Source organism: Myotis myotis, unplaced genomic scaffold (assembly GCF_014108235.1).
Source record: "Myotis myotis isolate mMyoMyo1 unplaced genomic scaffold, mMyoMyo1.p scaffold_m19_p_17, whole genome shotgun sequence".
Lineage (NCBI taxonomy): Eukaryota > Metazoa > Chordata > Mammalia > Chiroptera > Vespertilionidae > Myotis > Myotis myotis.
The window spans coordinates 21496820-21524032 of record NW_023416321.1 but is presented as its reverse complement, the minus strand read 5'-3'; the positions used below and the strand labels follow the sequence as shown (position 1 = coordinate 21524032).

Below are 27213 nucleotides of genomic sequence, written 5' to 3'. Positions count from 1 at the left end.
GAGAGGCTGCCCAGCCTTTCTGCAGGTGTGGAGCCCCAGGAGCCTGCGTCCTGCCCTCCAGGCCTGTTCCCCTCTCCTGGCCCCAGGACTCCAGTTATTAGGGAACAGGGAAAAAGACCCAGGCCGCAGGCTCCACTGGAGCCCAGCGGGAGGGAGGGACTGGGGGTACAGCTGGGGCAATGCCGAGAGGGCGGTCCTTCCCCCCAGACCTACTCACCGCACATCCCCACACCCTGGGCAGGCAGACCTTGCACCGCACGCAGACCCTCCCAGGCCCAGAACCCAGAGGGAGGAGGCGAGGGTCCTGCCCTGGCAAATTCCCCCTCCCCCAGCTCAGGAGGGGGCGGGGTTCACGTGCGCCAGGGCGGCCTCCCCACCCTGTCCAAGACCCTCCACCCCCACCCGCTCAGCTCGAGAGGGCTGCGGGCCTCTGGCCAGTGTGGACCTGGGCATGTGACTGGTGTGTGCTGTGCCCGCAGGAGATGCTGCAGGATAAGGGCCTGTCGGAGAGCGAGGAGGCCTTCCGGGCCCCTGGCCCAGCGCTCGGCGAGGCCAACGCTGCCACCGCCCCTGAGCCCGCGCTGGCCGCTTCGGACCTCAGCGGAGCGGCGCTCGGCAGCTCCCCGGGCCCCGGAGCCGACACCGCCGCCGCCGCCGAGCAGGTAGGGACGCGCCCGCCGTCGGGGAGAGGCCGCGCGGCGGCCCGTCTGCAGGGCCTCCAGTGTCAGTCCGCCCCACTGCGGGCAGGACTGGCTTCCCGGGGGCCTGGCTGCGTCCTGCGCTGACTGCCGGTTGGCGCTTCCCGGCAGGGGCTCTCTGCCTTCCGTCCTGCCCCACGGGGACCCTCTGGGACGGGGGGAGGAAACCCGGCGGCGGCGGGGGGAGCCCTGGCCAAGTGTCCAGTCCGACGAGCCTGAGGGGTCGGGGGTGAAAGCCTAGGACCCGGCGGGCCGAGCGCCCCGACGGCGGATGTGTGTGGGAGCGTGTGCGGGAGCCGCCGGGAGGACTTCACCGGGCGGGTCACGGTGATAACACGGTGACGACAATGACTGTGTCTGTGCGCGCCTCTCGCCGGTGCGGGTCTGCGTGCAGTGTCCGAGGACGCGCGGCTGGCGGAGGAGGCGCCCCTCCTGGGTCCGGGCTGCGGCTGTCTGGGCAGGTGGAGTCATCCACGTGTCCTCTGCCGGCACATCCACAGGCGCGGCTCCGAAGGAGGGGTTCCGCTACTGATTCCATTTCTTAACAATGCATCCACCCTACGAATAATTTCGTGAAACGACATCTTGAGGCGTGGGTCCCGGACGGGCAGTGTTTCTGCATAGCTCCTTGGGCCTGTGCTCTGCCTTCTGAGGGCTCTGCCCGAGACGAGGGCCATGCCGACACAAGTCCCCTCCCTCCCCTCCCTAGACCATCGAGAACATCAAGGTGGGCCTGCATGAGAAGGAGCTCTGGAAGAAGTTCCACGAGGCGGGCACGGAGATGATCATCACCAAGGCGGGCAGGTCAGCTCTGGGAAATCGACTCTGGGGGAGGGGATGATGGATAGAGCAATGGGTATCCCCCAGGGCACCCTAGCAGCCTTGGGGGTCTCCAGCCTGGGGGGGGGGGCGGGAGAGGAGGGGAACGACGCTCTGGCCTTAGCCCCAAGTCCGGAGAGTACTTCCCACCCCACCCGCCAGGGAGCACCGGAGGAGGGGGCAGCACTATGTAAATGACTGTAAATAAGGTCGCTGCTCTGGGACTGGGTCTGGCTCCAGCAGTTTTGGCCCCCTGGGCAGCTGCTTTGTCCTCCTTTTGGGGATCTGCAGTGTTTTGCAGGATTGCATTGATGGGGCACCTGGAGATACCCCCAAGGGGGAAGGGAAAGGGACTGTGTTTTCCTATTTCCATCACATTACGGGGGCAGCACAAACCCCAAGTCTCTCATCCCACGGGTGCGGCTTTCCAGTGCCAGCCCCCTCCTTGGCCAAGGGGGAGGCACATTGGGCCCTGTGTGTGTGTTGTTTGAGGAGCAGCTCTCAGTGGCTGCCAGAGAGGGATGATTTATAAAGTGGAAACATCTTTAAAATGTGCTGGTGTCTGTGGGAGAGGACCGGGAGGAGAGGGTGAGAGGAGGAAGATGCAGATGGGCTTGACGGAGAGATTGGCTGGGGCAGCGTCTGGGTGGGGCCGCGGTGGAGAGCAAGAGAGTGGTTCCTAGGTGAAGGGAGATGGTCCTAGACAGAGATGCTGGAAAGTTCAGGTTCAGGAAGTCCCTTCCCCCCCCTCCCCCTCCTCCACATACTCACACTTGATTGTGATCGCTGGGGGACAGGTTAGGTGTGAAGCTGTCCCTTGGCCTGGCTGTGGGCCCATAACTGGGTTTTCTGAAGACTAAGATGGTGAATTGTCAGGGCCAGGAATCTGGAGTCAGACAGCAGGGGCTTCAGTTGCAGCTCAGCTACTTCCATCTGGGCAACCCTCAGGCAAGGTCTCTGCCCCTCCTCATCTCCAGCTGTAAAATAATAGGTGTGTCTCCATACAGTTGTATGTAAAACACTCAGCACACCTCCTGCACATGTAAGCACACAATAAATGCTAGCTATAACATTAATGTAACAAATGCTAATGGTGTGAACCATAGTTAAGAGAAATGTCTGGTATCCACTCAGCATTTCCCCCCTACATTTTAGAGAACGCTGTTGAACTGCTTAGGCTCTTCAAAGGAAACAAAAGACAGTGGTTTGCAAGCGTAGGGCTGCTGGCTGGCCTTGTGAGGTTTCCTTTGTTTTGTTGGGGGTGGGGGTTATGCTTAAGTCAGGGAGGTGGCCTGGCCACTCAGGGTCTCTATCAGGAGAGGGAGCAGTTAGGTGTCAGGGCCTGAGCTTGCTGCATTTGGGGGATGGGGAAGGAGGATGCATTAGGGGAGCCTGGCTGAGGGTTCCACATGGAGTGGTCATTGAGGTCAGTGTGGGGTGGGGGCAGGTGTCACAAGCCCTGCCTTTTCCTAGCTGAGTGCACTTGGGCAAAGCCTGAACTTCCCGTGGCTCAGTGGTGCTAGGCAAAACAGAGATGGTGACTGCAGATCTACGGTAGTGTGAGACTCAAACCAGGGATCCTGTGGGTGGTGCATGGTCAGTTGTTGAGTGGATTACAGGTGTGAAGAGGGGGGAATTTAGTTCTTGCGACTGCTGTGGTGGACCGAAGGAAAGAAGACAGAGAAAGATTCAGAACTTCCATTTTTAGGCAGCAGAAATAACCTTGTCTCTAGAAAATAAATGGCCAGCGGGTTCTTTGGGCATGCCTGGCCTCTGCCACTTTCAACAAAAGGCATTTGTGATTTTTCTCAGTGGGGTTTCCTGCATCTGCTTGGGTCCTCCCTCCCTCCCCCCAACACACACACACACACACACACACACACACACACACACACACACACAGTTTCAGAGGTGACTGGCTTCGGGCAAAGTTTTGTGCCTGATTCTAATGGAGGCTTAGAGATGGACCACAGGGACTGATGATATAATTTTAAAAATGGTTGTGATGATGTTGGCCAAGTATGGATTCATCACAGTCTTTCCTTTCTCTGGCAGAGAGTTATCGTTGCACCAGGTCTAGTCCTGAAGAAAGCCACTGGCCTTCCCCTCCCCCAGAGTTCTCACAGGCTCTTTTCCTCCTGCATAGCTGCCCACTGACTTCAGAGGCCACTTTCACTGCTCTGATCCCTGCCTCCCCCCCTCTATGCCCCCCCCATGCCTCCCTCCCACGGGCAACCTCAGGAGGCAGCTTGCTTTGCTTGGGCTTGTGGCTCTTCAACCTCCTGTCCGGTGCCTCTCCCTCTTCTCTTCTTTGTGTCTCTATCAACATTTCCATTTCTCAGCAGATGACCTGGACCCTTCTCCTAAACCTCGACTCATAGAGTCCTAGACTGTTAGAGCTGGACAACCCGATCCCAGAGAAAGGAAGGCACCTGGCTCTTGTAGACAGAAGCAGAGTTAGGCAGTTACCAGGTCTCCACAAGGCAAGCACATAGTACCGACCCCAACTTTGAGAAACTTCCTTGATTGCTTATTGACGGGGCCAGTTCAATGTTTTGAACGGGGGCTGTTGCTCTGCCCTAGAGAGCCTGGCTGGTTAGGGGCAGGGTAATTGCTGACTGGTTGATGGAAGGGTGGGTCCTGGAGAAGAGGGAACAGCATGTTCTCAAGTCAGTTTGAGTCCTTGAGTCACAAGCCTCTCTCCCCTCTGCCTTTGAAGGTCTGAAGCCACAGGAGTGAGTTTGAATTCTCGAACAATTGAACCTGGTGAATAAGGTGCCAACCACAGGGTGATATATCAGTTTCTGATTTCTGAATGCTTAGGCATAAGATGTGGCCAGACCCCTCCCCAGCCAGTCTCTGTCCCTCCCAGGCCCTGCAACCCGAAGGTTCATGCTGTGGACTGCAGCGAGCAGACCCCTTTCTCTGCCTCCCTACATCCCTGCCAAGCTTGACACATGTGAGAAACTGCATTTTTCTCCCAAACACAGATAAAAGTGAGCTCCACAGAAATTTAAATATAAACCTCCCCAAAATGAAAACGTCCTAACTGTCTGACGGCGCTGCTCCTAGGTCACGGTTGTGCCACCAGATAAATCTCCACTATCAGCCTTCAGAGCCTGTTGAGTTCAATGTTGCTTGTGTTAGTGACAGTGAATTTGCGTTTGAAAAATGAACTACCGATGAGAACTCCTGTTGAACCTGTATTGTTTGTTATTCTGAGGCAAGGATTTGGCCTGGCTTAATCCGGGGCTTCAAAGCCAATTGCCCTCGCTCTGTATACACAGCGTCAGAGCTCAGTGGCGTGGGTGATAAGAGAAGTAAGGGTTGAAGACACTGGGAAAGTGGACTGGGGAGAGAGTGCTTTGATCTCTTTTTAAAGTATTTTCTGAAAGCAAAAGTCTATCAGAAGGAAATGTCTTTTAAAAAAAGAATCTAAGAGAAACAACTGACCTTCCCAAACAGCATCCATTCCACACACCCTCACTCCTGCCCCCACCTCAGGGAAAATATTTCTTAAAAATGCTCTGAGTGAATTAGAAAACTCTCTCTCTGTGTGTGTGTGTGTGTGTGTGTGTGTGTGTGTGTGTGTGAAGTGGAAATAAATTACGTAGCTGTGTTATTGCTCTCAGAAATCATTTGGCTACAAAAGATTTGGCCCCATAACAGCCCCCAAACTCAGCCTTGGTTGCTGGGCCCTGGCCTCTTCCCAGCATATCCCGAATTCTTCCTGAAGATCCCCAGAAACTAGGGATAGAAAGACTGGTGAGGTCTTCTCTGGACCCCCAACCTTTTTTCCTGCAGCCTGTTCCTTTCAGAATCTGCACTCCAGGTCTCTGTGTGTGTGTGTGTGTGTGTGTGTGTGTGTGTATAAATTTTAATGTCAATTTTATTGAAGTGGAACATTCCTGCAGAAAAGTGAGCAATTCTTAATTGTGCAGCTCTATAGACTTGCACAGAGTGAGCACACCCGTGTAGCCACCACCCAGATAAAGAAACAACACTCCCAGCCCCCAGAATCCCTCGTGTGCCTGCAGTCGCCACCTCTCCCGCCCCCTGGGATTCTCTCTCCACACTTCCCACCCCTCCGATTTGGTTTTGCACCTACATTTAAAGGACAGCACCTAGAGCTGCTCCTGGGGTCCCTGTTGTCCTCCCCCCACCCCCAGGAAGTCGGAGCTGCGGCGGGTGGAGGCTTGGAGACCCGCTGGGTGGGGAGAATTGGTGGGTCCCTTAGGTCGCTATTCCCTGTCCCCCTTTCGGGCTTGGCGGGGCGGGTGGGCCAGTGCTTTGAATTGGCGGCGCTCTGAGCCCAGCTATAACTTGCGTGTTCCCGCTCAGCAGTGAGTTTGCACTTAAGGATTTGTTGCCAAAATCAAAATGCCCTCAGACCGTTTCTCCGCGCCCGTCCAAGGAAGCTTATCTTAGCAGTTCATTCTAAAGCCATTTCCGAGTATGAAGCAGATAAAGGCTCAGCCCCGCACCCTTTCAGAGCCTGTTTCTTGATCAGAGGAGGAGCCCGGCTTTCATCTCCTCCCCAGGCCGGCGGGGCGGGCGGCTTGTTTATTCCCCGGCGGAGCCGTTTCCGCGCGCTGGGAGCGCTGCTCCCGCGGGGTCCGGGAGCCCGACCGTGGCGGCAAACTAGGAGGGAGCGGGGAGGGCGCCTGGGCAGAGGGAAGGCTCGCAGGCCGTGGAGAGGGTGCGGAGGGGCGGGGAGAGGATGGAGGACGGAGAGGCGGCGGGCAGGACTCGGGGAGAAGGCTGACGGCGCGAGGAGAGGATGGGGAGACGGCTGGCGGGGCGCCGGGAGAGGGCCAGTGGGGAGCGACGAGAGGGCAGGGAGAGGGCTAGTGGGGCGCGGGGAAAGGAGGGAGAGAGGGCTGGCGGAGCGCTGGGCTGCGGGGGGCAGGGCGCAAGGTGTCTGGGACCAACGAGCCAGGTCTTGACATCCAGCGCTGGTGGCGGGGCTGCGTGGGATGCAGGCTGTCCGGTCATTACCTCCCTTCGTGGCCCCTCCCTCCCCTTCCCATTGAGGTGTTCATTTCCGACATTGGCGTTAGTTTCAGGTACATTTAACGTCCCAAATCACAGAAACACTATCACGCCATCTGCTCATGGGTTTCAGTGGGGCGACCTTCGCAGTGCAGGGTGAGCCCAGAGGAAAGTCGGGCTCCCAAGCCCGGCCTGGCCTCGGTGGCTTGAGTGATGCCCACCTGCGGATCCTCCCATGCCCAGCCTCTGGGCTTCAACTTCAGCCGCTTCTGGAGCCAGGGCAGGTGCTCTCGGCGTGGGCAGAGCCTATGGAGGGGGGAGGAGGGGAGTGTCTCACGTCACACTCAGCTTTTCCCCACACAGGGCAGCCTCCATCCTGCTAGAGCCCCCTAGAGGGGATGTGGCTGTGCCTGGGGTCCCCCGAGTGTGTCCTCCGTGGCCCAGGGCCCTCACCACGAACCCGACAGAGAGGACATATGTTTCCCTGAAGGAAGGGAGCTCTCCGAGGAGCCTTTGGAACTCCCCCTTCAGACCAGATGTCCCATCTCCCTCCCTGCTTCCTGAGAGAGGGGGCTTGGTGGGCAGGGAGGCAGAGGCTGTGACACCTTCACTCTGTCCTTGCCCCTCCTCCTGCAAAACCTTCTGCGAGTGACCGTCGTCAGGGATCTGGTCTGTAGTCAGTTTCTAGCAGAAGGCAAATCATGGGATGCAGGCTCCGGGCCTTGGAGGGCTCTTAGCTGGCCATCAGAAAAGCACGCCAGCCACCTGGCCCCTGCACTGCCGAGGTGGACACAGTGGGGAGCAGAAGGCGGAGGACAGGACCCCAGGCTATGAAGCCTGCAGAAGTGACAGCGAGCCATAGTCTCCCAGCCCCCTTTGGTCTGGGGGAAGCCATGCCCGCCCTCTGCTGTTGCCGCTGGGGTGATAACGGGAGAAACAGGCCACATGCAGGGCAGGGCACTGGTACCCAGCAGCCATGCACAGCCAGGGCTGCCCCATTTTGTGGCTGTTTCCATGGCACTTATAAAATGGTGCCTGGAAAGGACAGGGTGTGTGCCCCCCCCCCCCTCGCCCAGGGAGGGGGAGCTGAGGCAGCTGCGGCCCCCCTCTCAGGTTTAGGCCCACCAGGGGAGAGGCTGGGCCAGGAAAGAGGGTGGTGCAGCTCCAGCTGTGCCCCCAGGCCAGGCAGGGGGGTGGTGAGCAGCAGGATTGGGTTCCTGAGCCCTCTCACTTCCCCGTCCAGGAGAGGGGGTGGGGTGGACATTTGAAAATGCTTTCAATTGACATCTGAGACAAATTCTTCCACACGGTTTATAAGTCCCTAGACTTGCAGCTAGAACTTCCCTCCTGCCTCCAGGCACGCACACATGCACGCATGCGCACTCCACCTCGCACGCCACCACATGCGCCGGTGCATCCACACGGTCACACACGTCCCATCCCGGCCCACTGCAGCCTTCCCCCGCCTCTCCTCCAGCAAGAGGGGGCACAGACCTGGCTGGGCTGGGGAGTGGAGTGGAAGCCTGCACCTCAGGGCCTGACCTGGGCTTGCTGTAGGGTCTGGCAACGTATGGAAGCCTTGCCCTGTCCAGGTAAGCAGGTACCCCTGTTGACAAACTGGGGGACTCCAATAATCGGAGGTGCCCAGGACAGCTTCTCTTGAGGGCCCCTGACTATCTCTCAGCTTAGTGAGAGGCAGAGGACCACCCAATGGCTTTCCTGGAGTGGGCGGGTCGGGCTCAGGGGACTTGGCCCTTCATGTCTTCATTTAGGTTTGGGTCCTGCCTCTTTCAGGGGACACTTTTGTGAGAGGCCATCTAGGAGGGATGGGGTGTCTGAGGACAACTGTCTGCCCCTCTGGGAAAGGCCAGTGTCAGGGACCTGGTGACCGGGGAGGGAGGTGTGCCCTGCAGGTATGTGTGCATGCTGTTGTATGTGTCTATGTGCTGAGGGGCCTGGGGAAGCTCTTCTCTAGAATGTTCTCTGAGCCTCAGGGTCCTGGAAAGCCTCAGCATGGGCTACAGGGACTGGACAACTTCTTTTGATGAATCTATTTTCTTAGAGGTAGGTCATCCCACAGGTCTGTGGAGAGAGCAGCTCAGTGGGGTCCATGGTAATTGTGGTGCATGGATTCATTTAATCCACACAGCAACCTATGAGATATGTAGTAATATCCGCATCTTAGAGATAAGGAAGCCAAGGCACAGAGAGCCGAGCGAGCTGTCCAAGGCCTCCCACTTGTGGTGGGGGTGGGGGGTGGGGGGGGAGCAGGCTGTGAATCACGCGGAGTGGCTCTGGAATCCATGCTCTTCTCCCGAGGCTCCTGGGCTGACCTCCCAGGCACCCAGTTCATGTGGGCAGGCCCAGTCCAAGCGTTCATCTCTGCTAAACACCGAAGGACTCCAAAGGCCTAGCAGAATCTCCTGCTCTCCTGCAAGCTGGTTTGAGGCCTGAGGGTTTCCACAGAGACATGAGCAGGGGAGCCATCTCATTGGTTAACGAAGCGGCTGACAGACTCCCAGGTCTGCTGCTCTCGCTCCCTGTAACGGCAGCCCAGAATTTTAGCTGTTCACGGACTGGTGAAGGACAGGAGGGGAATTAAGGCAGGCAGGTTGGTGTCGAAATCCTCTCTCAGAGCCTCTGTGCTTTACCTGCTCACAGCCACTAGGCTAGGGGTGGGGGCTCAGTTTGGGAAACCATGTAAATAAACCCTCCTTCTAGACACACAGACTGACAGCTGCAGGGGCTCAGAGGGAGTGCCTAGTGCATCCCTCTCATTGTGTAGGGGGAGGCTGAGGCCAGACAGGGAAGTGACGTACACAGGGTCCCACAGCTCTGACCGATGCCAAGACCTCTTGCTATAGGGGCAGTGCCCCTTAAGGCCTTCTGCCCCCTTGCTCACTCTGTGCCCTCTCTCCTGGTGCTCTGACCACACCTCTGCCTCACCCTTTGGCTTCTCCCAGGAGGATGTTCCCCAGCTACAAGGTAAAGGTCACGGGCATGAACCCCAAGACCAAGTATATCCTGCTGATTGACATCGTCCCTGCAGATGACCACCGCTACAAGTTCTGTGACAACAAATGGTAAGAACTGGGACCCTCACATCACCTGCCTTCCCTCCACTGCTCTTTCCATTCATCACACCCGTCGCCACCTGATGTTTGCTCCAGGGACTCACCAGTTAGTCTGAATGACTGCCCCGATCTGCAGCCTGGGGAGCGGGGCCTGCAGAGGCTGCAGGGTAGGCAGGTGTCTGAACACATGTTGCCGGCAGGGCTGGGGCTGGGGCTGAACATGAGCTGCAGTGTTTGGTGGATTTCAGGGTCTGTGCTCTCCACACAGCTGTGGACAAACAGGATTGCTGACTATGCTGTGGGGTGACAGGTGAACACCCACCAGGGTTGATTTAGGCCCCGGCATTGCTGCATGGGGAGGAGGATGGGAGCCGTTTCTGGTGGGGTCCAGCTGCCTGCTCTGTGGCATCTCCTTTTTCTCCACTCACTTCCTCTTTGCCTGGCTACATTGTGTGTCCCCAACCCAGAGTCAGTGGGTCCGGTGGTTGGAGGATGGGACCCTTTGGCAAGGGGCTGGATTGAAGGGAAAACCAGGCTGGGGCCGGGTAAACACTGGGCTCCATTTCCTGAGGCCACCTCCTTAGTGCCCTGTCTGCCCCCAGAGCCCAGGACAGCACTCAAGGAGAGTGAGGGAGAGAGCAAGGGATTGAATGAATCAGCAGCTTGGGATGTGGGCTCCCTGGTGGGTGGTCTGTGGGGCCCGCAGAGGCTGAGGGGATTGGGTGGCCAGTCCTGCCCAGGGGTATGTTTCTACTTCTCTCTCTGGGCTGTATTAGCACTCAGAGCTGGCTCTGGCTGAGGGGACCAAGACCAATTAATTTCTTCGGGGCAAGCATTGTTTTGGGGGCAAGAAATCTGAAAGTTGTCTGGGTCCTCTGAGAAGCTCCCTCCAAATAATGTAACTTATAACATTTTAAAATGGTCTCTATAACACAGAGAAGTGCTGCCTAAATCGCCCTATAATACATTTGTGCTTCGCCCCATTCCTTCTAGTAAACAATGACATTGCTCTGTAATGTCCCTTTCTCTTTCACACTCTCTTCTGTGCTTCACTGCTACCCCCAAAGTCCTAAATTGTCAGTGTGATGGGACCAGCATCGATTTTTCCCTTCAGGTCTGTGAGGATTTGCTCTCAGAGGGGACAGGGTCTCTGGGCTTCCCAGACCCCATGGTAATCCCCTGCTGTGGCCGGTTGCTCTGTTGGCAGGATGGTGGCAGGGAAGGCTGAGCCCGCCATGCCAGGAAGGCTCTATGTCCACCCGGATTCTCCGGCTACTGGGGCCCACTGGATGCGACAGCTGGTCTCCTTCCAGAAGCTGAAGCTGACAAACAACCACTTGGACCCTTTCGGCCACGTAAGAAGGGACCCCTGGCCCTGAGGGCGAGTCCTGGGCTGGCTGCAGATGGATGGGTGGGTAGGGACTGGGAGAATCCAGCTCCAGGCTTTGTCACTTGTCAAGCCAGGTTGTGGCAGGAGCCAAGGTCCCAGCCCCACAGTTGCACATCCTTCCCTAGTGCTTACTGGCTGCGTGACTTTGGGTGAGTCTTAGCCTTTTGGAGCCTTAGTTTCCTTGTCTAGAAAGGGAAGATGACCATGCACACTTTGCATGGGCGTGAGAATTAAACAAGGGAATATGCATGAAGCACCTTACACCAAGGAGGCTCTAACTAAAAGGCAGCTGTGACGACAATGATGGCGATGATGGGTCTGATCGCCCAGCTTCGGTTTCCCTGGATTTGGCCTTGCTGGAGCATAAAACAGTCCACTTCCTTGAGAAAGAGTCACGATGAGTCCAAGCCTCTCTTTGGCGTGTCTGTCTGCTTGGCCTGGCAGCTGCCTGCCCTCTGGAAGAGGAGGCCTTGCTTTGGCTCCTGTCCACTCCTTCCTGGCCTTGCCTGGGACCTGGCTCTAGAAAGAGATTTTGAAGCCCTACGGATGCTGCTGTTGACGCCCCATCCAGGCTGCTAAAGCTTATTCTTTCGCCATCTGGCCCTGGCAGGCCCACAAAAAGCTTTTTATGTGGAAATTTTTAGCTCAAGTGCGTGGGGCAAACTAAAGTCTGGGGACCTGGTATTATGTGCCAGGGCACAGGCCCTACCTCTCTAGGCTACCCACGGTTACCCTGGGAGTGCAGGGTGGGGTGGGGTGATGCGGGTGCATGAGAGGCTTCTAGATGCAGTTACTGGGCTGCCCACCTAGTGCTCAGGTGGCAGGGTGGTGGGGGAAGCAGCAGTGGGGTATGCAGGCAGGTACGTGCCTCTTTCATGCCTCAGTTCTATTTCTGGAGTCTGTGAATCATAGTTCCCCGTGGAAAATGCCAACGTTGCTGTGTTTCCGATTGACCGGTATGTAACTAGCAAGCAGCTCTTAGCTCTGATTTTCTTAGAGTCTCTTCCATTCTTTTCTGAGTTGGTGATCCATAACAGGCAACTAGGAGAATGCTTAATTAACGTAATTGACTCCCAACTTATCTGTTTTGCAAGCAGCCCCATGCAGGGCCAGTAGGTGCTGTTGGGTGCATGGCATAAACGTGCAGTGTGCACAGTGGCATGTGCTCATGCAGCCCCAACCTGTCGTGGCGGCAGAGACAAGCCAGCGATCCAATGGGAAAGGTCAGCCAAGCCACACCCCCTCCCCTTCACAGGGCACAGGGCCTTGCAACTGAGGGGAGAGGGGCCTTCCAGGTCTTCCTGAGCACCGTCCTGGCCAAGACTTTGTTCCCAGCCAGCTCCTCCCAGCCTCCTCTGCTTGGCCAGGCTGTGGCACCAACCTCAGAAGGTTAGTGAGGGCTTCTGCGTGGGAGATGGAACCTAGCCAACATGCACATCCCTGCCCATAACTGCACACACTGCAGACCCAGGGACAGACCCTTGGGGTTCGCACAGAGCTTGGCAGGAGCTGAATCTTTGGGTGAGTGGCCAGGGGACCCAGGGATCAAAGCTCTGGTGAGAATTTTGGATGCATAGCTTGCCATGATGGCTCCCAGCTGTAGGGATGCCTGGGAGGAATCGTCTACCTCCCCAACAACTCTGCAGAAAATGGCAGGGGAGAGAGAGTCAAGTGGCCAAAAAGATGGGCTTTTTAAGAGTGGGATACAGACGTAGCCTTGCAAGGTTTTCCCAGCCTGACTTGCCTCTTTGGTGGCTCTACTGAGTCCCCTAGGGGCTTGTACTAACCCTGCATATAGTCTTGTATCTGGGCCAGTGGGGCTGCTTGATGGGCTAGTGATGGGGGTGCCCCTGGCTACTCTTTCCATGCCTGCCCCTTGGTGTTAGGGATGGTCCGCACACTAACTCGGCTTTCTCTCCAGAGGGTTGGGATGCAGCGCATCTTCCTTCTCCCCCAACCCCTACCCAGCATGTTCAATGTATTGGTTATGACACCCCCTGTGGGGGAGTGGGGCTCAGGAGATGCAGTGATTGTCTCAGGGGCTGGGAGCAGTGCTGGACCCTGCTTTCTGATTTCAGTTCAGCTCTCTCGGCTTCTCCACCCATTTTTCTGTACCCAAGGCTGTCACATCTTCAGCTATTTGGAGCACCGCTGGGGATGGAGCAGGCTTTGGCCATGCAGGAAAGGTGGTGGAGGATGGGTTAACTTCCTAGACATATCAGGGCCTGGACCTGGGCTCTCTGTTCCTTGGCCTGTGTCCATGGTAGTGATAAACTCTCCAAGTCACCCTTCTTGGCTTCTCAGTGCAGGAACCTGGGAAAGTGCCATCTCATACTGTGAACTTGCCCCAAACAAGTCCTTCCTTCTGCCTAACTCATCTCCAAATGTTCAGTTATTCCCAGGAGCTTCCAAACCTCAAGTATCGGTCTCCAGCCAAATGGACTTTGGACTTTTCTCACAGCACTTGAGGGACTTTATCTAGCTGCTGCCTCCCATTTGCAGCCTTCCACCAGGAGAAGGGTCCAGGGCTCAGGGGAGGACTGGGGGTGGGCAGCTTGTCCTGCATGACAGGCAGGGGCTCCGGGACAAGGACCCCCTCAGACCACATGGCCATGTGCTCTGAAAAGATAGGACTGGGTTCTGACTTGAAAACTCCTTGTGGGTTTTTGCTGAGTCTGGGAAAGTCCTCTGTTCTCGAGGGGGTAGGTTCAGGGTATGACCCCTGGGTTTTGGAATAAAACCCAAAGCCACGGGCAGGGCCAGCAGCACAGGCAGAAAGGATCAGGGGCTGGGGCAGGACTGAGCTGCCTCCATACAGCCCCAGGTCACCTTCACTTCTGCTGGCTGTGCAGGCTGCTTTCCATCATGCCTTCCTACCTGCTACCCCACCCTGTGCCCATGGGCCAATGACTGTGGGTGGAAAGAGATGCTTCGGGAAGTTGAGGGCCTCACTGGGGTAGGGTTTGTTTCCCACGGCGGGGCGTGGAGATGACTGGCACATAAGTCTTACTTTTCTTGTCTCAAGTCTCCCGGATTCCTGAGGAGGAAGGTCAGTTTATGATTTCTGACATGAATTTGATTTTTGAATCTGTTCCAGAGGCTGAGTTCATCCTGGGCTGGGGGTGTGGGCTGCAGCTCCTTGGCCACAAAGTAACATGGGCACAGTCCCCTCAATGTGCTACCTCCTCCTTCTCCTTCTTCTCCTCCTCTTCCGGCCGCAAGCCTCTTCACCTAGTTAGTCCCTCTCCAGCTTGGGATCCAAGCTCAAATGCCACTTCTTCAGGGAGATGGTTCAGGGTCCCCCTCATAGGCTTTCAGAACTTTGAGCACCTTTCTACCCTAGTACTTCCCACAGTTACAATTTTATACTCATTTGTCACATTTGTTTTTGAATAGGAAATACATTCACAGGTTTTAAAAATAAACCACTGAATAAACCAAAATGTCTTCTTCCATCGGGTCCCCATCCATCTAGTTTCTTCCAGTCCCAGCCACAGGTAACCAATGTTACTAATTCTTTTCACCATTTCTTTTTGCATAGACAAGCAGAATGCAGAATTTCAGATCCCTTCTTCTAGACACAAATGGTAGCATACTACAAACCCTTTTCTGCACCTTGCTTTGTCAACCTAGTATGTCATGGCGATGGTTCCATTCATCTAGCATCCTTATTCCTTTTTTCACAGCTGCATAGAATTTTATCCCGTGATTGTTCCATATATTATGTAGCCAGCCCTTATAGGACTCAGATGTTTTCCTATATTTTTGCTCTTTTGATTAAGCTTGTGCATATGGCATTGTATATCTGTGCCATAAAGTGCCTGTTCAAAGGGTATTTGGATTTGTCATTTGTAATTCTGCCCTCCATTGAGTTACACTGATGTATATTCCCGCCGTCACTGTAGTCTCACCAACACGGTGGGAGAGAAAAGGTTTGGGTTTTTGCCAGTCTGATGGGTGAAATGTAGATATCAATTTTAGTTTTAATTTGTATTTCCTTTATTATGAGTGAGGTTAAGTATTTTTTTTATATGTATTTCCTCTTCCGTGAACTGCTCTCTTTATCCTTTGCTTATTTTTCTCTTAGATTTTTTTTTATCACTTATCAATTCTAGGACTTTTATGAATTAGGAAGGCTTAGCTCCTATCTGTGATATGAGCTGTATATATGTTTCCCAGTTTGTCACTGGTCTTGGGGTTTTGCTATGGTGGTATTCCTGCACAGGAGTTTTTCATTGAATGCATTGGTCTTTTCCTTACTCATTCTGCAGTGTGAGTCATTGAAAGCCCATATCCACTCCTCACTTACAAGGGAATTTTGTTCTGTTTTCTTTTAGTGTTTTATAGGTTTATTTTTACATTTAAACCATTGATTCTTTTGGAATTTATTCTGGCATTTCATAGGAGGTGTGAATCCAACTTTTTTATTATTTTCTAGAGAGCTATCCAGTTGTGCTGACACCAGTAACTGACGAGTGCTCTCTCCTCCTGCTTTAGATGCTTATTTCAGGAGTCGAAATCCCCAGTTGAGTCTGCGACTGTTCAGGTGCCAGAGCCTTAACTGCAGAGGCTTCAGAACAGGTTTCAGTGCCTGGCAGGGCTGCTCTCCCCCTCGCTGTTCTTTTTCAGTTTCCTGGGCTTAGACGCATGTATTGTTTTCACATGAACTTTAGGATAAGCTTGCAGTGTTAAGAATGAAACTTATTTTTATTGATTGATTGATTTAAATTAGATTATTGGGCTACCATGGGTCAACAACATCATATAGGTTCCTGGTGTACAGCTTTGTAATACCGCATCTGTATACTCCATTGTGTGCTTCCCACCCAAAGTCTACTTTCTTTTTGTCACCATATATTTTACCTCCTTTGGCCTCCCCTTTTCCTTATATTTTTATGAGAATCACTATAAATGATAAATTTACTTAGGGACATTGGTAGGAATGCCTTTCTCTTTGTTGGAGTCTGCTTTTTTGTCCTCCAAAAGTGTATTCACGTTTTCTTTCTAAGGTCCTAGACCCTTCTCATTCTGTATTTCATCTTGTTACTATTATCAATGCGAACTTTCTTCCACTGCATTTTCTCACCCCTTTCTTCCAGTTTCTGCTTGATTTTGGATGACTGTGTGACTGCCCACTAGACAGGAAACCATGAAGTTTTTAATCACCATAATGTCCTAGTGCCTGAAACTGTGTCTGGCAAAAGGTGGATGCTGGTCAGCAGTAAGTGAATGAGTGGACCCACTGAAGGGGGTGCTATTTAGACAGAGAAGACACTTCCTCCACCAGGGGCTGGTGTCCCCCCAAAGCTTAGGCCAGTGATGGCGAACCTTTTGAGCTCCCAAACTTAACTCTGGTGCCGTGTCACATATAGAAATTTTTTTGATATTTGCAACCATAGTAAAACAAAGACTTATATTTTTGATATTTATTTTATATATTTAAATGCCATTTAACAAAGAAAAATCAACCAAAAAAATGAGTTTGCGTGTCACCTCTGACACCCGTGTCATAGGTTTGCCATCACTGGCTTAGGCTGTTAACTTGCCAGTGGGGGCCCAGAGCTATTGCTGTCCTTTTCCTCCCCTATTTGATGAGCCCTGACAATGTGATGAGCCCTTGCCAGGGGCTTTGGGACATATAGATGGATGCCCCATACAACTCCAGATCAGGCTTGGCCTTCACCAGCCAGGCACAGGTACAGGGTCAGGCTTGGAAATTAGCACCAATTCTGGCCTGCCATCAGCTGTCTGAGGTTGGGCAAATGCCTTCACCCGCCTGAGCTGAGCCTCTGTTAAAATGAGGCTGATAATAATGCCTACTTTATAGGGATTATAAAGATGAATTATATGATGTGTGTAGGATACTCGGCCCAAGGCCTGGCACTCAGGATATGCTCAGTGAACACTGGCTGTTATTGCAGTTTCTGGGCCCCTGATTACTGCCCCAAGAGCAATTCCCAACCTTGGAGTTGACCCTTGAACAATACCATTTGAACCACATGAGTCAATTGAAAAATAATCCGCGTATAAGTGGATCCACGCAGTTTGTGCCGTGTTGCTCAAGGGTCCATTGCAATGACTGAGCTTGCCAAGAGCAGCGTGTACTGTGTCAGAGGCTATCTGGATTCTTCTCAGGATCCGTCGGGTGTCCTTGGGCAAGTCCCACCCCCACGACAGGCCTCCTGGTGCTCATCTGCAAAACGAGGAGGTTGGACTCGAAAGATCCCAGCTCTGCCTCCCCGCGCCTTAATGTTCTGTGTTTCTAACGTAGATAATTCTGGGCCCCACTGGCTGAGCATGTTACGGTGATCTCTTGAGAAGATGGATGTTTGGCGCTATCACAGTTGTTAAAATAGAACAGGCTTCTGAATCATAGCCAGGACATAATGAATCCCATTTCCATAAAACAGCGATGATGACGAGACCAGCCGTGTAGTGGGCTTTGTTGACGTGGCTGGCCCATTTGGCCCATTATCCTCGGCAACAAATATAAATGTGAGACTCTGGCAAAGTAGTTCAATGTGACGCCTGAGGAACTTCCGAGTGAAGCCAGGTGTGTGAGTCACCGCGTTGGTCTCACATTCTCTCCGGCTGATGGGACTGAGGCTCCAATTTATATTTGTGTTGGTTCCATGGGTGGGACTTCCTTCCAGACACCTGTCCAGGTTCCAGACTGTCAGAGTCAGGAGGATATTTGGGACCATTTAGTGGAAGGCCTCACTTTATAGATGGGGACCCCAACTACTAGAGGGGAAGAGCTTTGCTCAGGACTTGCAGCTGGTGAGCAGGGGTCCATAGAAGCTTCCGGGCCCTTCTTCACTTCTCTGAGGCTGGAATTGCACACCCCTACTGGCGTCTACCTGCCCCTGCAGGTCTGGCTGTTTCTCTCTTTCCAGGTTCCCCTGCCAGCCTGTCTGGTTCCCTTCCCTAGAAGGTATGTTTGACAATCCAGGACTTTGTCCGATGGGCTACAGAGTTTGGCATTTATCCCAAGGGGCAAGAGGGAACCATCAAAGGTGACATTATGACTAAGTGCTCGCAGGAGTGAGGTGGTGGGAACATGGAGGCAAGAGGAGGAAATACAAAGGGCCATGCTCTCAAACAATGGACAGTCTTCTTGGAATGGCCATCAGGTTCTGAGCAGGGGAGTGGCCTGACAGGATGTGTCCCAGGGGAAATGGAGAGAAGTAGATGGCGACCAGGAGGAGGCTGTCCCTAAACCCTGTGAGAGACAGTGGGGCCTGAACCAGGGCTGCACAGCGGGAAAGGGGAGGCTTTTGTTTTACAGCCGGAGTCACAGGACTTGGTCACCACTGACTGGACCTGGAGGAGGGGGACCGTGAGGAAAAGGGGGGTTGACAATGCCCAAGGCTCTGGCTGACGGTTACAGCCTGTGACTGCTGCCATGGGTCCTGAGGTGTCCCTAGGGGACAGCACAGCCTCATGTGCAGATGCCTGTGCCCTCCCCTTGTGCCCCGTCCCCAGGAGAGCCGAGTGACCAGGGGTGGTCCTGTTGCCGGAGAGCATGTGTGTGCTCACAGAAAGATTGTCTATGCATACGTTTAATCACCATTTTTGACCTGAAAAATGCCTTAGAGGCCAGCTTGTCTGTAGTGAACAAAGAGAGACAAGAGAGGAGTGGATAGAGAGTTTGTGACCATGACCCAGGTCTCCCCATGCCTGTAAACCTGCCTTATACTTACTAGTTCCTGTTTTGAGGGAAAGTACAAAAGGAATAAAGATATGGCCCCTTTTCTTGAGGAGTTTTTAGTTCAATTGAAGGGACAGGAAGAAATAGGAAGTCAGGAGGAAGAAGTACCACAGCCATGGGGAAAATACATGGGAAGTTTCAGTACTGGGAGTTCAGAGTAGGCCCTGGTAATCTAGGAAGGCTTCCTGGAGGAGTTGCTAGGCCTAGAAGGTGAGAGAGAATGGGAAAGGAAGATAAAAACAGCACAGGGACTGCATGTGCTAAGATGCAGAGGTAAGTATCTAGGGATTCCTAGGGGCATCTAGACCACCTCCCAGGGATTCAGTTGCTGGGTCTTGTGGGAACTTAGTTCCTTTGTTAGCTCCTGTAGCTTGAGGGAATAGTGCAGGGTGACAGAGGAACTAACGGATTGGGAGGTGTTTCCCAAGATCCAGCTCCTCTCCCCAGTGGACCTTTCCCTGGAAAGGGGTGTCCATCAAGCCCCACTCCACTCCCGCCTGTTGTTAGTCTCTGTGTTTCTTGTCTGGCAGGCCCAGTTGGGAAGCGGGTCTCCAGCTGCAGGACCTAGTTTGGGGCTTGGGAAGCTCTGTCCCTGAGGGCTAAGGGGTAGTGGCTGGTGCAGGAGTCAGAAAAGCTAGTTCCTGCTGGACGGAGCTGCTCAGCCAAAACCACGGAACCCAGGGAGAGCCAGAGCCCACAGCCCAGCTCCTGACCAACTACCTCCTCAACTGCACCTGTGCTCTGGGCTGTCCCCATCCCTGGGGTGTGGTCCGAGCAGAGCCTCCCCAGACTAAGGCTTCTGCCCGCTTTCCACAGGAGAGCCTGGCCCTGCCCTGCTTCAGTCACTCAGAACTGAAACCTTTCACTAAGCTTCAGCACCAGGTGGGGAGAAAGGAGAGAAAGGAAAGGGAACTGGGACCCAGGGCCAGCTTAGCCCAGCCAGACAGGAGCCAAAGGGTTAACAAAAGCAGCAGTGCTGATAAAATGCCCCAAATTCCTGGTCTTGCCTCCAATGGGGAGTGCGTCTGGCAAATGTCAACGATAAAAAAATACATTTTAATGGCACATGATGCAGCCGCTACCGTGGGGCGCAGGCCAACGAAGCAGGTTTTGAGCAGCCACTACTGTGTGTTACTCCCGGGCACCAGGGCCACGCCTCCTAGTCGCTTTCATAAGCTTTGGCCATGAGGGTGACCCACCGCCCAGCCCCAGGCACCTCGGGCCCCTGGTCTCCTCTGGCTTATTTTAGGAACTTGGTTTGTCTCCTACCTTGGTACCAAGCCTGGGATGGAGCTTCCCTCTAAGCTGTGAGTAGCCTCAGGCAGGTCTCAGGATAGGATACAGCTGAGTCTCCCAACTACCCCCAGCAGGCCTCTGTGAAGGCTGAGAATGAATGAACAAAGGAGTCACTAGATGACAAAGGTCAGAGTGCAACATTCTCTTCAGCTCCCTCCCTCCCCCATGCCACAGACTCCTGGGCTGGGAAGTTGCTTTTGTTGCTGACAAATGTGAGGAGGGGGCTGAGCCCCCACAGTGAGCATTACTGGGGAAGGCTGGTCACACATAAGTGGGAGGGAGAGGGGAGGGGGCAGGGAGGCGAAGAGGCAGGAGAAAAGAAGGAGAAGCAAGGGGAAGAGTCAGCCTATAGGGGAACACTTGAAAGAGGTAAGTTATGCATTATGATCCCATTTTACAGACATGAAAACTGGGGCTCAGAGACGTCCAGTTACTTGTCTGAGGTCAGCCGGTGAGACAGTGGCAACCTGGACTTTTGTCTATAACTCAGAATTCCACCTACTACACTGCCGAGTTCCCGGGGGACTTTAAACTGCTAAGTTCTCGGTTGCCACAGTGAAGCCATCTAACATAGGGAAGTCCTGGGACCAGGCATAGGTGCTGGAGCACAGAGGCCAAGTAGGAGCCCAGGGGCCTTGTTCTTCACGTGGGAACTTTAGGACCTTTCTGGGCTCAGTCTTGTAGTCAGGCGCTGGGGCCTGGGCTTTTAGGAGATGAAAGCCAGTCCAGGGCCAGCTGAAAGAGGCCAAGGGCCAGCGGGTGGGGACCTGGAGCTCAGAATGAGACCCTTGTCTTCCAGATCATCCTCAACTCCATGCACAAGTACCAGCCGCGGCTACACATCGTGAAGGCTGATGAGAACAACGCTTTTGGCTCCAAAAACACAGCTTTCTGCACCCACGTGTTTCCAGAGACGTCCTTCATCTCCGTGACCTCCTACCAGAATCACAAGGTATAGCTGCAGTTGCCACCACTCCACCACCGACACCATGCGGCATTTGTGTTGGCCTTCACAGGCAGGAAGTGCAGCTTTGGAGGCAGTGAGGTGGAGGCAGGCCCAGTGCAGGGAGAGGCATAACGAGCAGGAAGGGAGACCAGACTCCTAAACCTCTGTGCAAAGTAATTATGCTCTCTATTTAGGGTTCAAGGTTGGCAACTGTAAAAACTGGAGCGTGGCGCTTGCCCTGTGGCATCAGTGTTAGGACCCTGGTGGGATTCAAAGGTCGAATGCTGGGCCTACAGAGAGCAGGGAGAGCCCTGGGGCCCTGTCAGCTGTAGTCAGAAGGCTGCCTCCCACTACTTACCCTCCCTCCCCAGCCCAACCACACTGCTTCCGATCCCTGCATGGGTCACACCCCGGCCCCTCTGCCTGTGCTACCCTCTTCAGCGTGCTTCTCATATCATGTACAATGGACTGGTGAGGGGTCAAGGGTCACTGCAGAGGGACCATGGCTGTGGTGGACTTTAGGCAGAGAGTGACAGAGGCAGATTTGCATCTAGAACAGTCCTTGGAAACTTGATGTGGCAGTTGCACTGGACAGGGGTGACAGGGACAGGAAGCTGTCACAGGCACTGGGGGAGAATGATGAGGGACTGAGCCAGGAGCACAGTGAGAGCAGAAGACAGATGTGGAGGGTCTGTAGCGAGTAGGGTGGATAAGAGCCAGTGACAAGATGTGCAGGGTGAGGCCAAGGAGGACCCAGCAGGACTGGGTCCAGGGCTGGGTGGGCAACTTCCCCAAACCCTGCCATGAATTCTGAATGTGCCTGGGGCGGGAGGAGGGCCGAGGCCAGCCCAGTCCTCTACCCTAGCACCTCTGTTGTGTATCCTCTCCTGACAGATCACACAGCTGAAAATTGAGAACAACCCTTTTGCCAAGGGATTCCGGGGTAGTGACGACAGTGACCTGCGTGTGGCCCGGCTGCAGAGGTGGGCGTTCCCAGGGGGTGGGATGGGCAGCCTGGGTTCAGGTACGTGGACTTGGTAACCCTCAAAGTACCTTCACTCTTTCCTGTCTCCCTCTGACTGTCCTCCCCGCTGCTCCAGCAAAGAATACCCCGTGATCTCCAAAAGCATCATGAGGCAGAGGCTCGTCTCCACCCAGCTGGCGGCGAAGCCCGATGTCAGCCCCCTGCATGGCCCCCACCAGGCGCTGCAGCACTACCAGTACGAGAACGGGGCTCACATGCAGTTTGCTGGGGCCGAGCCACAGGACCTTCCCCTCAACACCTTCCCGGCCCAGAGGGATTCAAGCCTCTTCTATCACTGCTTGAAAAGACGAGGTAGCTCTCGCTGGTGTGGAAGCCCTAGAGGGTCAGTGGAAGGGTGCAGCTCACCTTGCACACACTCCCCCACTACACATGGGAGCATGCATAGATGCACACCTGTGCGCATGTGCACACGCACACACACGCACACATGGGAGAGCAAACTGAAGGGTTAGGAACCATGGCTGGGCTCAGCGCAGGGATGTTGGTTCTTGCTTTTAATGCAACCTTCAGAATCCTCACAGATAGCTCATGGCCTTGGTGTCCCCAGACATTGGTACACCTCCCCAACTCCAGGTGTTGTTGCTTTGCAGCCAATGCTTTGAGAGCCTCCACAGGGTGAGCAGACAGCATGAAACCTGCTGGATTCTGCCTCTGAGCAGGGGCAGAGGCTGAGGGGTCACAGTCCAGAGGTTTTGGATTGGGGCTGTCATTCATCAAAGCAACCTCAATCCTAGAACAGGGGCAACCTCGTTCTAGGGCTACAGGCTCTCTGCCTCGTCACACCAGGACTTGCAAAGGCTTCTTGAGAATGGAGATGAGCTATTGTGGATGTAGACTTGGGCCAGGACCACAGGCAACAGCACAGTGTGTGCTGAGCCCTGAGCCAGAACCAGCACATCTGTGCTCTGTCTGGTGCCAGGTCTCATCTATAAACCTATAGATTCCTTCATCTATAAACGAGGGGCGATTAGTGCTATTGTACCAGAAAACTTCATGGGGTCACTGAAATTCTCTTGGAAATGAGTTTGGGGACTTTTGCTTGCAATCTAGAATGTTCTCTCAGCCCAGCTCGTAGGGACCAGTGGGCAGAGCTCTGGTACCAGTCCCATTAGATCTAAGGACCTAGACCAGGGGTTGGCAAACTGTGGCCCTTGGACTAAATTTGGTCTGCTGCCTGTTTTTATTTGTGCCTGTGAACCATACAAAACGGTTTTTACATTTTTTAATAGTTGAAAAAAATCAAAAGACTATTTCATGATATGAAACGCAAATGTTAGCACCGTAAATAAAGCTGTATTGGAGCACAGCCATGCACATTTACTTACCCGCTGTCTGTGGCTGTTTTCATGTGATGACAGCAGAGCTGCGAACAGCAAGTCCTGGCTTAACATCGTCCACAGGCTCTGCGACTTAAAGCAACACTAAGCATGACAAAACCAGCGTTACCATAGGCTAATTGATATAAACAAGAGCTAAGTTCCTACAGCATATTTCTGGTCATGAAAACACCATCAAACTTCTAGATAAAGATGCCAAACACTTCAACATTAAATATTGAAATAAATGTGAACTATATGTACATTTAGGAAAGATTAATTTTAAAAGGTAAGACAATGATTTTGCAACCTTATTCCAGTTCAGGGTGGCAGGTGGCTGGAGCCTATCCTGGCAGCTCAGAGCACAAGGCAAACCCACTCTCACTCAGACAGGGACAACGTAGACAGGCCCACTCACCGCATGTCCTCATCTTTGGGATGCGAGAGGAAACCGGAGTACCAGAGAAAACCCACGCAGACATGGGGAGAACCTGCCAACTCCACACAGTGGCCCGGGGCCCAGAATCGGTTATTTTTCCTCATCAACATTATAATGAAATGATGTTGAATGAAACAACATTATTCATAGACCTATTGTAGTGGCAACAGATTCCACATGGCCCACAGAGCCTAAAATATTTACTATCTGGCCCTTTACAGAACAGTTTGCTCACTACTGACCTAGAGTGACTGGGCCACTTTCCAAGTTTAAGAGCTTAGTGCGTTCGAGAGAAAGGAGGAATCTGGAGAGAAGATGGAGAGGAGGGATGAGTGAGGGGTGAAGGAGAGAGCTGGGTAAGAGAGAGGGGCAAGTGCCTCATCAAGGAAGATGCCTCTACCTGGGGCAGAGTTGGGAGCAGGCCTTCAAACGCGGCCCACGCCCCAGCCCACCCTGCCCTGTGCACATACTCCCAGAGTGAATCTCTAGAGAAAACAGGAGGAGGTGAGCCAAGATAAGCCACAGGACAAGCGTTCTAAGTTTGTCAAGTGGGCTGTTGCCCAAGTCCTGGGGCCTGGGTCATCCCTGGATTCCAGGAGGGGACGTGCCACTCCAGAGTCAAGTCCTCATGGTTGAGGATGGTTTGGGGCAGTTGAGGTTATCTTTTCCCAGAGTATTAGCTTAGGCTCACAAGTAGTCACCTTTTACTTACTTATTATCAGCTCCATTTCTTAATTTTGTAAACAATGTTATCTTGGAATCTGTGTAATGACAATTTCCTCTTCTGAAAGCAGCAGGAACATGCCTGCAGGTAACTTGGGCTTCCTAAAGGCCTTCCTGGGAGCTGAGGATTGAGGCAGAAACGCTGTGGCTTGTATTTCCTGGCTCATTCACACAGATGTGGCCTCTGGGCCTGGTTTGGTCTGGCAATTGTGTCTACTTTCCTTGGCCAGGGTGGGTCTAGTCTAAGAATGCCAGCACACATTAAGGCCTCTTCCCAGCCCCGAGAGTCAAGGCAAAGGATCAAAGCTGAGGGCCTCCTGGCTAAACACACAACTCAGTGCCCAGTGATGGAGTGTCCCTGTGCCTGTGGGCAAGGTCCACAATCTCACCATTTCTCGGCTGCTGCCACCTTATAAAAGCTGTTGCTGATTAAAGTGGTTTTGGGAGTGCCATGGCAACACGGGACAAGGGTAGGCCCTGAATGACAAAGGTAGGCTTATCCTGGCCTCCAGCTGGGGTGCTCTGACCCATGGGCTGGTGGGAATGGCTCTTCCTGAAGGTTTCTTTGTCTTCCAGCAGACAACGCCCGCCACCTGGACCTACCCTGCAAGCGCTCCTACCTGGAAGCCCCCTCTGCGGTGGGGGAGGATCATTACTTCCGTTCGCCCCCTCCCTACGACCAACAGATGCTGAGCCCCTCCTACTGCAGCGAGGTGACCCCAAGAGAAGCCTGTATGTACTCGGGTTCAGGGCCTGAGATTGCCGGGGTGTCTGGGGTGGACGACTTGCCCCCACCCCCCCTGAGCTGTAACATGTGGACGTCAGTTTCTCCGTACACGAGCTACAGCGTTCAGACAATGGAGACTGTGCCTTACCAGTCCTTCCCCACGCACTTCACCACCACCACTATGATGCCTCGGCTGCCCACTATCTCCGCTCAGGGCGCCCAGCCACCAGGAAACACCCACTTCAGTGTCTACAATCAGCTCTCCCAGGCTCAGGGCCGAGAGCGCGGGCCCACCTCCGCCTTCCCGAGGGAGCGAGGCCTCCCCGCGGTGTGTGAGAGGAAGCCACCCTCTCCACACCTGAACGCTGCCAACGAGTTTCTCTACTCTCAGAGCTTCTCCCTATCCCGGGAAGCTTCCGTACAGTACCACCCAGGAATGGGGACTGTGGAGAACTGGACTGACGGATGACTCCCAGGTCCCTCGACAGCCCCAGGACCATGTTATTCCAGCACTGACCTCTGTGGGTGGCCTGCACTACCAAGAAACACAGGAAGGTAGTTAAAGGGTGGGCTGTGTGCATGTGTGTGTGTGTGCACATGCATTTGGAGAGCCTTGATCTTCTGCCATACAATTGAGGCCATGACAAGGAACAAAACACAACTGTCTAGGATGTGCTTTTGGCTGTAGGACCTGGGTCCTTTGTTATCTGGCATCTCTTGAACATGCCCACGGGTGGGATGGAAGGGGGGAGTTCATGTGAAATATTCAGAGATTTTATAATATAATATTTGACTTACTCAGGGCCAGGTGATGAGGTCCCTCCGACAGGAAAGGTGGGGGAGGATTCTCTTCGCTGGGGTGGGAGGGCTCTGTGCACACCTTAGTGGTCCTGGCCTTCTCTTTGCAAGGGGGGCTGAGAACCTCTGGCCCACTCCCTTGGCTTCTGAAGGTTCTATGACCCGACCCAAGAGGTGGGCTCAGCTAAGCCACAGAGCACACCCTTAGTGGAGCTGGCTGCCCAGTGAGTGGCCTGGAAATTCATCCCTGAGCTATGAGGGCTGATCTTCAGAGAGGGTCATGTGCTAAGTGCCACCTGATGGGTATGAAAAAAACTATTTTTTTTCCTTTAAGAGGAGGGAAAATGCAACCTATGGCATCTCTGTCATCATTCAGGTTTTCTTATAAAGCGCAAAGCCCTTCCCCCTTGGTCCCCAAGGCACAAGCTCTCACTCCCTCTGTTGTGCAAGACTCAGCCTCTCAGGCCCCATCTGCATCCTGTGGCTGGCAATTATGAAACACACTTCACCTGGCAGCGTCCCCAGGAGACTGTGCTGGGGCTGCTGCCAGGCATCTACGGAGCCTGTTCTGCTCCCAGAAAATCCGTGCCTCTGGAGCAGGAAAGCCCAACAGAAATAAAAACGAGAATCGAGAAAACATTCACTTCTTCCAGTAAATTCAGCCAGTGCGCTCAGAGGAGCAAGGACCATTCTTCTGCAGAGACGTGGGTCTGAGTCCTCAGCCCCGCTCTTTAGCATTGAACATCACCAGACCATCCACGCGGCTGGTGCAAACTCTGTAATCCAAGTTGGGAAATCTCTAAACTCTTTGCATGCTGAATAGCTATTTATATATTATATAAATAAAGAAATATATATATATATATATATCTCACAAATGCAGGCCACATGTCAAATTCAGCTTTGCTCTTTACAAATGAATAAACTTTAAAAAAAAGAAATGTTGGAGGGGGTATTTGGAAAGACATCTATTTAAATTTTTATTACACACTTGATTTTAAAAAAACTAAGAATGGTTTAGAAAAACATAAGTAAATGAATGAATGAATAAATAAATAAATAAATATATATAAACACACACAGTACAGATTAAATTTTATTAGCAGATACATTAGCTAACAGGGGATATGGAACCTCAAGTGTTTTGTTATATAGCATGGACATTTTATTTTGCATATCGGAACATAAAGCCATTTTACAACTGTGAAGTGTGTGGATGCCCTTTACTCCTGACTTGTC

At 53.4% G+C, this 27213-nt stretch overlaps 1 protein-coding gene across 1 annotated transcript; it reads left to right on the top strand.

Annotated features, from left to right (window-relative positions):
• Window positions 1-482: 482 nt before the first annotated feature.
• On the top strand, window positions 483-27162 carry TBX4 (T-box transcription factor 4). Its single transcript, XM_036341230.1, has 8 exons — window positions 483-662; window positions 1408-1502; window positions 9473-9592; window positions 10791-10938; window positions 20780-20932; window positions 21821-21909; window positions 22027-22262; window positions 25029-27162. Exons 1-8 carry the CDS (start codon window positions 483-485, stop codon window positions 25643-25645), a joined length of 1638 nt encoding a protein of 545 aa, XP_036197123.1. The 3' UTR covers window positions 25646-27162.
• Window positions 27163-27213: the final 51 nt, after the last annotated feature.

Excerpts from the sequence above, each read along its gene's own strand:
- TBX4 (XM_036341230.1), top strand. The coding sequence starts at position 483 with ATGCTGCAGGATAAGGGCCTGTCGGAGAGCGAGGAGGCCTTCCGGGCC. Across the intron at positions 663-1,407 it reads CCGCCGCCGCCGCCGAGCAG|ACCATCGAGAACATCAAGGT; the intron begins GTAGGGACGCGC and ends TCCCCTCCCTAG. Across the intron at positions 1,503-9,472 it reads ATCATCACCAAGGCGGGCAG|GAGGATGTTCCCCAGCTACA; the intron begins GTCAGCTCTGGG and ends GGCTTCTCCCAG.